Source organism: Urocitellus parryii, chromosome 10 (assembly GCF_045843805.1).
Source record: "Urocitellus parryii isolate mUroPar1 chromosome 10, mUroPar1.hap1, whole genome shotgun sequence".
NCBI lineage: Eukaryota > Metazoa > Chordata > Mammalia > Rodentia > Sciuridae > Urocitellus > Urocitellus parryii.
In genome coordinates, this window is record NC_135540.1 from 90,085,036 (window position 1) to 90,099,617 (window position 14,582).

Genomic DNA, 14,582 nt, shown 5'->3' on the forward strand with positions numbered 1-14,582 from the left:
TGATCCTCTGAGCTTTTGAAGAAACAGCATATGTTAAGTCACAGGCACTACTTAGATGGCATTTGAGAAGTTGTTCTTCTTGAGCTAGATTATTTAATGCAATTTCATCAGCTTCCTGTCATAAGACAGACACTTTTCTACGTTAAAAAAGGGTTAAGAAAATGAATAATGGATAATAAAGGCCAGCAGTGTACTAAAATAAGATTCCAATCTGGACTTTCAGTAATTGCTCTCAAGTTTTGGATGCACATCAATTCTGCTCATTTAGATTCCTTTATATTTTCATTTTCCTCTAAGACAAACTATTAAAGTACACTGGCTATCAAAATCCCAGAAGACCTGCATCTAAAGGACAAGAAAAAGTATACGATATTTTCCCTACTTATTTTAATAAGCAACTGTTTCAAAAGAAACACTTTAAAATAAATATATTAAAAAGCACTTCTGTAAATAAATATTGGCAGGGTGTGGTAGAGTCCATAAATAAGATTAAAAGTAAATTTCTTTAGGCTCACAGATGAGAAAACGATTAATTACAGTTGGGAGCTTGGTCTTATAAGAGCCGTTGGTCACCACTTGGATCCAGACTCATGCAGTGTAAATGATTTGGCAACCAACTGTAAAATGATCTATTTATGTGGAATCTGTGATATCCTTGATTAAAATTATGGAAAGGTCAAATGGAAAAGCCAAAATACACTCTGTCTCTATTTGTTCAGTACCGTGGCTTATGAAGTAAAGAATCTCTTTGTTATAAGAATTTGGCTAATTTAGATTGAACCAAATACTACTATGATGGTCTCATCCCACTTGGTTTCAGGGAGTTTCCACAGGTTGATGGTTTTCTGTTACTTGATTTTTCACTTCCCGTTCTTTCTCCCCACATATAAAATGCCCATGGTCCTCAAGAAGGGGGGAATGAATATTGTCAGTAATAAACATTTTAAAGTGTGTCTGTGAATTTCCAACAAAGAAATCAAGCCTGGCTTTAGCTGTGGGACCTGAAAGAGGAAAAAGGAGGTGACATCCACGTGTCAGTGTTGGCACATCTCCCACATAGGGAATATCAGTTGCATTGCTAAAGGTTGACCCTCTTTATCCTCTTTCGGGAACTACCCATAGCTCTTCTGATTTACACATTAGCAAGAACTTTGTTGTGAGGAATATGCACAAGCTCACTCAAGGCCATGAGGTCCAGTATGAACAACAACTAGCACAGAGAACAGAACAGTCTCCTTCAGTGGACCAAACATCACAATGTAGAGAAGGGAGTATCAGGCAAACTGAGCTTGGATTTTGGCTTGCCACTTTCTGACAACAGTACCCTCAAACTCCCTCACCAAGTCTTGAGGAAGTTACTTCACTCCTCTCATTTGTGAAACTGGATTTGAAAACACCTACCTCATGAGGTTACTGTGCAAATTAAATACAAAATACAGGCAAAATTGTTAGCACAGTGTCCAGTATCAGATAAGATCTAAATATGAGGTGCTAAGATTACTTCCAGCTCTATGACCCAGAGAAAGAATTTGCTCATGGAAAAAAAGTCAGCTACCTCTCAAGGTTTTGGTGATGATTAAATATACACATATAGTCTCATTAAAACACAGTTTACGGGCTGGGGTTGTGGCTCAAAGGTAGAGTGCTTGCCTAGCATGCGTGAGGCACTGGGTTCAATCCTCAGCACCACATAAAATAAAGATATTGTGTCCACCTATAATTAAAAAATAAATATTTTTTTTAAAAAAACACAGTTTACTAAAATCCCCTAGTAAAATGTCTGGCATCTGAAGGATATTTATTAAATATTAGCCCAATCTGAATATGTACCCTCCACATAGTTTCTTAGGATTATAATAATGTGGAACTGATTAAGCTGATGTAAGCAAGAAAAAGCTTAAGATTATTCTCCACAACAAGAAAATCTTGATGTTTTATCCCATTCTATTTAAGTGGCATCTTAAGGAAATTGAGTAACTGGAAAGTAGATGCAAGATGAAACTGAATATCCTCTTGCTACATGGTCATGTTAAATTTATTTTAGGGTTCTAGATAACTTGAGCACACTAGCATCTCTTGATAAAGTCATGTATTTGTGCTTCAAATTTCTAGGTCAATTTAAAAAAACGTGAAAATGGTTTTGGAGAGATAATGAAGTAAATCAAGAAAACTCTGAGAAGCAGCTGCTGGGGAAATAACCTGCCACCTTCTTAGCCGTAAGTTTTACAAAATTAATAGTAAAGTTTTCTTTGCTTTTTCTTGTTTTTACTCCTCATTTGCCTAAATGTTTTTTAGCAGGCTTAATGCTTCAGATTTTCTCTGGGGCTAGGCAAGTTCGAGTTGCATCTTTAAGCCACAGGCACTCTTCACAAGCTTGCCTAGAATGCTATGCTGGAAGTTAGAGAGCTGAGTTACTACGGAGGTCTGAAGCTGGATGTATTTAGCCACTATTGCCATAAAAACACCTCTATACCCACCTAAAGTTATATACTTAGGATGTATTATTCTGGGGAACTTTTTCAAATACTTGTTTTATACAAATTCAAAGCTGGAGAATTTTCCAGGTCTGGTGATAATCCAAATTAATTGCTTTCCTTTTTCTAAGTCCTGCAAGAATTATGCAGAAACTGCTAAAATACAGTCTTAGACAGTAAGAAGAAATGAACATGATGAGCACTTCAAGTATCTATGGTTTTTCTCAATAGGCTGTATTACTATGAATGATGAAACATCAGCTATGCGGGTGAAGGATTTTCATAAGTGCAGGCTGGAAGTTTTCAGGACTTGTTACTTCCTGGCTTTACCACTAGTCTATAATTTAATCCAACTTCAGAAAAGGGGAACAACACACAATAAATGAAAAACTGCACATAATATGATATGGTTGATGGAAGATAAATTAGGATGATCTCTTTTCCTCACTGTCTTTTAATGGGCTTTCTAAATATGAAACACATATTGACTGTAACATTAGACCACAGGGGACCCAACCCAGCAGTTCTTTTTAATGGATATCACATATTGGTGAACTGCACTTATTAAGATAATAGGAAAATTATGGAGAAAGAAATAATATTAGAATTCTACTTTGGTGACAACTGTTTTAGAGCATTTGGAAGCCTTCTCACGCTGTGAATAAAAAATGTATAGAAATGGAAGCCATGGCTCCTAGCAGTCAACTGGCTTGGTCTCGTGGTTTCACACAAGGAAAAGGTCATCTTTTACTCAGACTATAGACAGTGACACACTCAGAGCCTGAGAGAGAATTTCTTCCTCTTAATCACTCATCCATTATTAAGCATGTTCTCCTTGGAACAGTCAACAACGAATCAATAAAATATATTCCCTCTGTTAATAATATAGTGTCTATCCCCTTGAGGCTATTTTTCCTTGCTTTTAGAATTTGTCATTTTTAGCAAAGCATCTTTCTCCCCCGATGTAAAAATCAACATCTGGTCAGAAAATTTACTTTGAGCCTTTCTAAAATATTAACATGCCCTTGAGTGTACAGTCAGTTATAACCTTTATACATTAGAAAAGTAAAAAGGGATACTGGAGTATAAATTTATTTTTAAAGTCAAGGTCGAGTGAAAATTGGACCTCTGTTTGTTTGGAAATAACAGTATTTTACAAACTATACCTTTCATAAAAAGCAATCTGTATAGATATGTATACAAGTATTCTACTTCATCACAAGTAGCACAACTTAGAAAGCAATGAAACAGACCCTAAGTAAATATTTGATGACGGGTGAAGGAGAAAGAAAAACAGGCAGGGGAGAGAAGAGAAAATGAGATGGAAGGATGCCCATGTCTTATTTCCTATTTACAGAACTCTATCATTTATGTTTTTGATTGAATTATACGTATGTTTCTTAGAAGAACCAAACACTTTGACTCTATGGTATTAAAAGCCTTTTTCTACATGACTGCATAGCTTACAACACTTCTGTAGTTTTGAGATTCAGTTAACTCTTCCCCTGAAATACAGCTTCAAGTATTCCACATTTGTCTACAATAGCACACTGGTGGTTAATTTGTGGGGGAATAAAGTTACAATGGAAGCATAATTAATATCTTTCCCTACAAAAATCGTGGAAAAACAACTATAAGATTAAACCAACTGGGGCATCTTGCAGGACAGTGAGAAATATGTCAAAGAACAAATTTTTACTCATTGTCTATTAGATGACCAGCAATTTTATATACATTTTAATGTTCACAGTAACCCCTGAGAGTAGGCACAATTACTATATAACTAACATATTATAAAACAAAAAGATTAAGTAATTAGCCTAGCTCAGGATCACACTGCAAGAGAGCATCAACAATGAAATTCAAACTCAGTTTCCTTTACTGCAAAGCAGATGTTTTTGTCTACTTTATCACACTAACAATTTTATAATGATGAAATGGGATATGGTAAGCTATCCTTCAACTGGATATTTTTTCTTTTTCCTTTTGGCTTTTGAACTATTTTTTTCCTGCATACTTCTGCTATGTAACCACCAAGAACAGGGTGGGAAATATAATATTCACTGCCTCTATTAATTCATAGCTATCCCATTTCCAAGAAAAGGGAATTTTAGTATCAAAATCATGCATCTACTCATGAATATCAACCTTCCTAGTCAACTGTCCTTCTTAGATCTTCAGAAAACTTAAATATATGACTTGGGTTACCAAGCAATAATTGAGACTAAAAGGAAAGGAGAAAAGGTATAAAGAAATGAAAAGCCCACAAGTGATGAGGTTTTCTAGAAGAGTGAGAACAAGAAAGACCAGGAAGAGGAAAAGAGGAAGACGTGCCTTCACAGAGACAAAAAAAAAAAAAGATGTAATACATTGTGGGCATGAAGACAGTTTTCTTCATGATTAGTGATCCCTATTTGCATTTCTGTAAAATCACGTCTGAGTTTGCAGGATCACAACAATATCCGCGCAGTTGCTGGTTCGTTGTTACATACTGTCCCAGTGTTGAAAAACAAGTCATCCGCCAGCTTAAATATTATTGACTCATTGATTGAATGCTTTTACTAAGAGTGCACGTCGTGATGAAAGGCCAGTCTTTTGTTGTTTTTAGAATACTTTCTCGAGCTGTATGTGCAACTGTCTTGTTCTCTCACAGGCATTTTTCAGTTTGCTGTTGAGAAGTACTGAATATGATAGATCTATACAACTTGCTACTCAAACTATGAAGGTTATGGGGAAGTATTAGATTGTCTAACAGTATTGAGGTTATGAAGGAAATACACAAACATTAATATTATAGTGGTTTTGTAAAACATGAGATTGTTATAAAACTATGACTTTTTCCAAACTACAAATAGGTTTTACTATTTGTAGTTTGGAAAACTACAAATAGTGAAACATCCATAGATCAATAGTGAAAAATCCATAGATTTTTTTTTAAATCCCTCCTGTTCATGTACACATCTTTTGTGAGTGCCACTCATCTGGACCACTCTAGAAAGAAGTGGTGCAGACAACCATCTGATTGCAGAATGGGCCAACTGCCCAACAATGTATAATTAAAAAGAAAAATGATGAGGACAGGTTTGTCATTCAGACCTAAATACTAACCCTAAATTTTAATGAATAACAACAGCAATAATAATGCAACTAACAGTTAACTACTTATTACATGTTAAAAAATAGCATAATCACTTTAACTATATTCTCTTCTTTTTTATCTCTGAAACAATTCTATAAGGTATGTACTATTTTTAACCCAATTTTACAGATGAGGGAGGTGAGGCTACGCTAACTTGGAGAAAGGAACTTGCCCAATGACACACATTTGGCATTAGCCAACCTGGGACGTGCAATAAGATTTTCTGACTTCAAAGCACTGCTATGCTGTTTTACTGGTACCACCTAGAGAGAGCAGGAATTGTCAGAGTCCTTCTGAAATGACTCCATAGTTATTTAGGACACATGTTTTACACAACCCGGGGAAAACAAGTCAAAGGAAAAACTACTACTTTTGAAGCCTGTACTTGCCAGGCATGTGTAAAATGGTTCAGCCCTCAGTATCTCCTTTTCAACAATACAAAGATCCTTCCTGAAAAGGAAATTACATGGAAAATCTTTGTTGTGTTTTTTATTTTATTTTATTTTATTTTACAAAATGAACACACTCTGATATGTCTTTGTTGGTTTCATATTATCTTCTTTGCCAGCATCCAATTGAAACAATGAATACATAAGTTTCCGTTAGCCTCAGGTACCCATGGGGCTGACATTAGGCATATCTTTTGTGTGAGACAGGTGTGCTGACAAAGCCCTTTGTGAGCACCTCAAACCACAGAACAGCTGAGTGGTAATTTTTTCCTTTAGGAAATTTTGGAGGATGATTACTCCGACCTACCTAACAAGTTGTAGACTTTTTAAAAAATAAATAAGTATACACATGTGTATAAATAGAAATAAATAACTGAATCCTTTTTGAACTTTCCTAAGTTCAAAAATCCCATAACTAAATGTGCCTGTGAATACAATATTTTGAATGTGCAGACCTCCCTGAGAGTCCATGCTGAGTGGCTACAGGGGGGTTCACTCCACTTTTTTTTCAGGAAGAGCTCCACATAGTTGTTTCCTTGGGGAGCATATTCAATTGATTTCTGACAATATTGGCCATGCCATCCAGTTCTAAGCACTTTTTAAATTATGATATATTTCAGATCAGGTTACATCTTAGCACCACAAGCCATAAAAATTTTAGTAGCATCTTATTTATCTTTTACATTCAAAAGCATTTTGACTCTGATCCATAATAATACAACCATGTGTTTTTTACTATAAATATGAAAAGGTTTTCTCTCAGAATCCATAATTCAAAGTGGATATCGCATGTATGTGCTCCACATTTATGGCCCAGATTTACACCACCCCCAGAATACTGTGGGACTTCTGGTGCCACAGGGCCTTACTTAAAAAGTGTGACTTGTGTATCAATTTTTATTTTAAGGGACATCAGCCTATGGCTAAATGCATAACTTGAAGTTACCAGTATAATTGTCATCTGTATGATACAAATACTCACCTTTATTCTACCAGAGCAAATTTAAAGCAACTTTTCTTGAAGTGAATCTTTTTTTTCAAAAACCTTGTATAAGATAAATCATTGATGAATAATTCCAGGAAAAAATTCAAAAACAAGAGTTCAACACTATTTTTGTGAAAAAGTTCTGATACTGACTTAGGTTTGGCAAGACAGATGCTAAAGTGTTGAGATGTAAAGAATCACATTCCTCATCCAGAAGTTGCTTTTACATCTTTGCTGACTCTAGAATATAAATCTACTCCTAGAACATAACATGTTCCCTTTTCTTTTTTTATTTTTTGTTCCTTCTTCTTTTTTCTTGTTTACACTGACTACTAGAGATGAACTGCAGCAAGTTTCCACTTTTATCATTAACTGGCTCTAATGTGAATTTCTTTTCTAATTTCATGCTTCAAATTAGATAAAGAGAATTAGTATCATCTTTGATTCTTCTATAAAATTTATGATGCATTTCTTAAAAGAAGAGATCCCATAGCAATCTATAAAATATGGACAAAAGTTCAGAAAATTAGGACTTTATACCTATTAACATATATATACCTAGGTCTCCTCAGTTACCACTTAAAACTAAGAATAGCTGGGCTATGATCCCAAAGGCTTGGGAGGTTGAGGCAGTAGGATCGCAAGTTCAAAGCCAGCCTCAGCAAAAGCAAGGTGCTAAGCAACTCAGTGAGATCCTGTCTCTAAATAAAATACAAAATAAGGCTGGGGATGTGGCTCAGTGGCCAAGTGCCCCTGAGTTTGATCCTGGGAAAACTAAAAATAACGTACAAATTAATTTCTGCAAATACTGCAATTTGAGTTAATTTCAAAGTATTCTGAACTTCAAAGTATTCTGAACCAGATATGTTCACATTCCAGAGTTCCTCTTTTCACTTACTGACCAAATCACATGATAAAGAAACCTCAGACTTAAACTCAGGAGGATCCTCAATCCTATCACAAATCTGCAAGCCCAGAGCTTACATCTTCCACCAAACACAGGCACTGAGCGAGAGGTCCTCACCTGGGTCAGGTGGCACACAGGCACAGGAAAAGTGTGTATTGTAGCCCACTTTGAAGTCAGAGTTGATGGGGTAGTAATCTGCTAGCTTGATCATCTTCTTGAAAGCATCATAGATAAAGATGAAGCTAATCAGAGAGGAGAAGCCCTCTTCTGTGAAACGAGTGAAATACTGCACCAAGAAACTGGCATCAGTGGCTACCAAAATGAAACACAGGAAGGCTGACCACAGGCCGATCCAAAGGCGAAACTCCAAATAGTCAAAATTATTGTCCCTGGAAAGAAGAACGAAAGGTATTTAGACTTCTCTCCAATGAAATACACAAAATACAAAACTACCAAATGCCTACAGTACAAGCTTACTTTTAACCACCAGAAACAAAGCTTGATTTTATCTAGAAAGATTTGAGATTCAGGATTTGGTTTAGTGATATTATTATACAACCATATATGATTCTGAAAGTTTCAGGAAAGCATATGGAAAAATACTCATAAACTGTATATGAATAACTCACTAATTTTCTCATTCAAAAATATGGTCCCTCCATTCATGAAGCTCACATAGCAAACAATCTAAAAGGAAAGCATTGAAAGCTCATATATATTTGATAAATGTCAGTTTTACTGGCTAATAAACATGTTGTAACTCCAAGTCACTCAGAAAGATGAACTGATAAAAATAATTACATTATAAAATACGAAGTGATTGTGTCTTGGAAAAAGGAGTAAATAATTCTGACAAGTGGATGGATAAAGTTTTATGGGGGAAAAAAGGGTGTCTACGAATAAGTAGAAACTTTCCAAACTTACTAGGAAGAGTCAGACCAGGAAGAGAAAAGAACATTAAAAAGAGATGTGGCATAAAGTGGCATAATGCTCACTGTGGACAGAATGCCACCAACAAGAGGAGACAGGAACAGAAACATGAGCTGCTGTCAGATCAAGAAAGGTTTTTTGTCACGTGATAGCCAGATACCATCACTTTTCACACAGTTGCCCACAAATTTCATGTCCTTTGCTGAAATTGGGTACAAAGCATCTTGTGACCACCTTTTTCTTGCCAATGCTTGTCCCATAGCAGACTCAGAATAGGTGACCTCTATCTAATGAGGCTACTCTCTTTTGATATCTTCCCCATTTCTTATAAGCGAGTTAGTTCAGGATTTACAACTATGAAAAGATGGGTCAAGTGCTGACATATTATGATTTCAAACTGATTCCCTTAAAATTATGTAAAGAGTACCTTACAATAATGTTTAACTCATAATTTATCTGTGATAAAAGTAGATAGGAACACTTCATACCTAGGAACCAAGAACTGTGCATGATTGAAGCTCTTGAGCCCACAGGTTTCTAACAATTGTTAACGATGTATTTTAGCACATTTCCAAAAACATCATCTCTGCTTTCTCTACCACTGACCCAGTTTGGGCCACCAGTGAGTCTTTCACTTGTAAGAGCCTCTGAACTGATACCTATGCCTATCCTACTCAAAATCATTTTCCACACCACAACCAAAATGATCTCTTAAAATGAAAATAAGATACCTCAGATTAAGACCTTTTGATGGCTTCCCATTATTCTCAGAATAAAATTTAAATTCTCTATCTCTTGCAGTGCCTGGCATATATGAGGTACCCAATTAAGACTTGCTAGATGAATGAATGCAAGCCTGTAGCTTAAGACTTGACTGAGAAAGTGACTACATTTGTCTATGAACTATTACTTTTAAGTAGGAGAAGACTGACCCTGTGTTAGCTAAACACTATCAAATACTAGAATTAACAGTTCCTTAGACACTGTGATGGTTCATTTTATGTCAACTTGTACCCATATATTTAGTCAAACATACTGAGTGTATAGGTGAGGGTGTTTTTAGAGAAATCAACATTTAAATTGATGAGCTTTGAGTAAAGCAGATGGTGCTCCATAATACCCATGTGCCTCATCCAATCAGCTGAAGACTTACTAGCACAAAAAGATTGGCCTCCCTAGAGGCATGAGAGAATTCTCCAGTAGACTGTCTCTGAACTTTATCTACAACATCAGCTCTTCCTTGTTCTACAGCAGACTCAAACATTTCAGACTCAGCAGAAACACTGGTTTTCCTGGGTTTCCATCCTGCCAGCCTGTCCTGAAGATTTTGAACTTGCCAGCCTAGAAAAGCATGTGAGCCAATTCCTTATAATAAATATCTTTCTGTATATGCATCTTATTGGTTCTGTTTTTCTGGAAAATCCTTAATAACACAGATACCAATTTGTCAATATGCCTCATTTTATAGATGAAGGTATCAAAGCAATTGGAAGCTAAGTCGTTTACCCAGTGTTAAGGTGTTAATGCTAGGGGTGGGCCAGAAACTAAGTATCCTGATTCTTGGACTGCTCCTTTTAAAAATTACACCATGAAAAAAAAAAAATCAAAGGGAAGAAACACCACAGATCTCTTTCTTTCACCTCCCTATGAGGACACAGGAAAAGGGCGACCATCTACAAGCCAAGAAGACTTCCCGCCCCAGAACCCAAATCCTGCCAAAACCTTGGTCTTTGACTTTCCAGCCTCCACAACTGCCAGAAGTAAATCTTTGTTGCTTAAGTAAAAAAATAAAAATTACACCATGGTTCCCCTATATGACTTATACTTAGCTCAAGACAGGTTTGGCATCAACATTATCTTCGTTTCCCTCCTTTCACCAAATTGCATGAATTAGCACACATTGCCAAAGCAGGTTGTTACTGACCTTGACGTAGAAAATTATCTCCTATAGATTTTCTGAAACTTTCTGAAGATGGTTTTCCCATTCCCTTCCAGTTCCCTTTATGGCTATAGTCCTACTGTTTAATCCTATGTGTGTCTTTGTGAAATAAGTACATTACAGAATAATACTACAGAACAAGCTGAGTTGTAGGAATTTGAGATAATTCACATTATCATCCAATGAGTCGGTGTCAGATAAGAGTTAAGAAACACTTTTTAGTACCTCTGATCCAAGAGACATTTTCCTTAAAAGTTTAGAACAAAATAAAAATGAGTTTAAAACAATGGCCTTGCTTTCCTAGCAAGATGAAAGTTAGAGCAATCTTGATTTATGTCAGAATGTGAGTAAGGGCCAGGCATGGTAGCACATGCCTGTAATCCAAGCAACTCAGAAGGCTGAGGCAATAGGATCTCAAGTTTGAGATCAACCTGGGTAACCAGAATATAGTGGTAAGTTTTCTCTAGGATCAATCCCCAGTACCACAAAGAATAAAAAAAAATGCTAATGGTTATAATAGAACTGATGTTTATAGGTACAGGTGAGAAACAAATTTATTAACTAGCTAATGGCTAGGAACACCATAAGTTTGGGTATGAAGGGAAAGGCACAATAAACTTCAATCATAAACCTAAACAACATACTCAAGTTGCTCTAAGAGCCAAACATACTCCCATAGTAGTTTGATGAGAACAACCTAAATGAAATAATTAAAACCAGTGGCACTTCATTAAAAAAAATCATGTGCTGAGAGCAGCAAGAAGAAAAGAGAAATGAGAGATGAGAAACTTTTAAATAAATTGATGGTCTATAATGACTACACTGAACCCATAAAACAAGAATCTACCCATATCTCCAAAAATGATAAAATATGTTGGGGAAAATCTGGGTAAGATAAAACAAAAAGTTTCTTTACTAAAAGACCTCTCAGATCCCAGGAGGAGGATGCAATACAGAGCACTTTCCAGACTGGTTGGGAACACAAAAGCCTTTTTCCATGGGTCATCTAATGGGCTTAGGAATCAATGAGACACATTTTGGGAAATAGCAATTTACTAAATACTTTTTATCTAGACAAAATATTAGCACTGCTGCTATAACACAAGCAAATGAATACGTTCACAGCACATGAATGAAATGTTTGCAGCATATTACTCAATGATGGATTTCAAGTATGGTTTCTCAAATGTTTCTCATTGCTTTACAACTGTTTTCAAATAAATTACTTGGAACTATGCAACAGTACCAATTATGATGAAACAGAAGGGAAAGTGAGAAAGGAACTTGCTTAGTGAAAGGAAACCATCTCTATCCTACAATTATCTAAAGCAAACCAGGATGCAAACATTTTCTGTAGATTAAGGCTCTGATCACATTTCATCCAATAAATCTTTCTGCAGAGGTTGTGCGTGTTTGTTCCTGTTTATAGTACATGCTTGTTTAATCTTTCCACAAAGGCTTTCTTGTCTCACAAAATGTTTTCTTAAACATATAAAAACTGTTTGACTCCTTCTATAAACTGACAAGAATAAAATTCTTTCCAATGTTCTTCTCAGAATTACTACAAAGATCTGTAATAATGTCCTACAGAAAACTCACAAAATTTAAAATTTAGGACTTTAAATTCTCAGAAGATTCCTCCTGATGTTCTCAATCCAGTTTTCCAAAAAACTCATTCTCTCCTTGATCTTGTGGTCATTTTTTGTGACACAAACAGTTTTAAAGTTTTGAGTCCTTAATTCCACGAAGTACTATGTAGACAGTGACTATACTTAGAGTCCTAAAAATGTACAACCTAGAATATGGAAACAAGGAGTGCTAGCAAGTCACTGAAATTCTGCAGTCTAAGGATTGAGACCTGCCAGTAAAGGTATTCACTCCAGAGGTATCCAGTACACTAGAAAGAGACCAGAATACTCCATTTTATTTTGAATCTATGTGTGTGCTAACATGGCCACTTATATAATTCACTTAACTCAATGCTCCCCTTCTTAGAATGAGAATTTTCTAAGGGAAAATACTGATATTATTGTCATGCTCATTAGTAGTGTCTAGTGATTCCTTAAGAGGCATGGGCTCTGGAGTCAGAAAGGAGAAAGTCAAATCCCAGCCCTACCACGCACTGGTGATGCAACATTTGGTAATTTACTCACTTGCTCTGTGCCTTCTTTCTCATCTATAAACAGGATGCAGTCCTTACCTTACAGGATTGCTACAAGAATTAAATGAATTTGTACATGTAAAACACTTATGAGAATACTTAGTATGTGATCAGCCTCAAATGTCTGTTATTATTCAGTTGAGTTTTGAAAGCTGTCTTCAATGAAGAATACTGGAACTGAGGTTAGGAGCTGTGACCAAGTATCTTCTCTCTCTCATTTAGAAGCCATGAACAAGTCATTTAATTTATTTAATGAATCAGTTAGGATCACGACAGAAAACAGCATTCTCAAGTGGGAGTCTGAGGAAAACTGAAAATAGGTGCTATTTGCAGAGATGTAAGAAGGGAGAGGCGCTTCTGGACTAGCAATAGCAGGAAGCCATGACTAACTGCAGGCTTGAAAAGAACCAGGAAGGAATGGAGTCAGCAGAGACTGGTAAGGGCTACAGCCAGGTCAGAGGATCCACCTGACACAGGCTAAAGTCTTAGGGGATAAGCCACTGCCAGATTGCTGTGCTAAAGCAGAAGTGGGGCCAAGGAGACATACTGGGACCTCTCTCTCTTCCTGTCCTGCTGATGCTCCCAATAGCCAAACCCAGCAGGAAGCCTGAAGGCAAATGAACCTGGGGTCTAGTCCGTAGGTGAGGGACCCTAGGGCACAAAGCAGGACAGTAAGAATGACTGGGAAATGAGAAAGCAGAAAACAATAGACAGGAGTGAGTTGAACCAAATGTAAAATAAGGGCTGGGCTATGTAATTGTAAGGTCCTTTCCGGTTCTGAACCTTATCATTCCAGTATTCAGCCTGATTCTTGGATCTATCTAACTGCTATTCTGTGCTTTATCTGGACTATGAATGTTCTATGATCCAACCATTCTAATTTATAATTAGGTGTGTATATACATACTTGCTGAAATTAAATAGAAGCCTCTCAAAAACTAAGACGGGTCCCGTGCTGCTTAAAATAGTAAGTGGTTGACCCGCAAAGAGACAAAAGATCGCTCCAGAGACAGCAGTGCCCAGGAAACTCTCCAACACACCCTGAAAGAAAGAAAATACAGGTGTTAAATAAACAAATCTTTTTTCCACTTGTGATGTTAGCAGGAAAATGAAGCTACTTGAATACATTATTATTAGGTCTCTAGCAAACAGCCCAAGAATGAAGAAAGACTTACTTACATAAATGGTGCTACCATGTATTTCATCTCATATAGTTAGTCATTCTTGTTCAAGGGCTGGATTGCTCCCAAGAACTATAATGACTGTAATGACTGGTATATAAAGCATAAAAGGTAGCTCTCATTCTTACTTAAAAAAATTGATGATTCTATCAACAAAATGACATTTTATAAAACTATGAAATGGGTAGAAATCTCTTGGTACTTTTTTCAATGTTTTAGCCTGATTTCACCTTGCACAGAGTAGGCACTTTAAAGCAGCTGTATTTTATACACAATATATAATATAGTTTTAAAATACAGTTTGCTCCATTTTTTAAAAAAGTAGTTTTACTTTTTTTTAAATGGAGCAAACTGTATTATATGCACTAATGGATATATCAAAATGAAAGCCACTATTACATATAACTATAATGCACT

At 36.2% G+C, this 14,582-nt stretch overlaps 1 protein-coding gene across 2 annotated transcripts in view; it reads right to left on the reverse strand.

Annotated features, from left to right (window-relative positions):
- The window catches only part of Slc4a4 (solute carrier family 4 member 4), a 319,583-nt gene that overhangs the window by 64,290 nt on the left and 240,711 nt on the right, over nt 1–14,582 (reverse strand). For both annotated transcript variants that reach the window (XM_026402584.2, XM_026402583.2), the window contains exons 13-14: nt 13,892–14,025; nt 8,072–8,343 (exon numbers count right to left, since the gene is read on the reverse strand). In XM_026402584.2, coding sequence (XP_026258369.2) covers nt 8,072–8,343; nt 13,892–14,025 — 406 coding nt within the window. The remainder of the gene's footprint in view (nt 1–8,071; nt 8,344–13,891; nt 14,026–14,582) is intronic.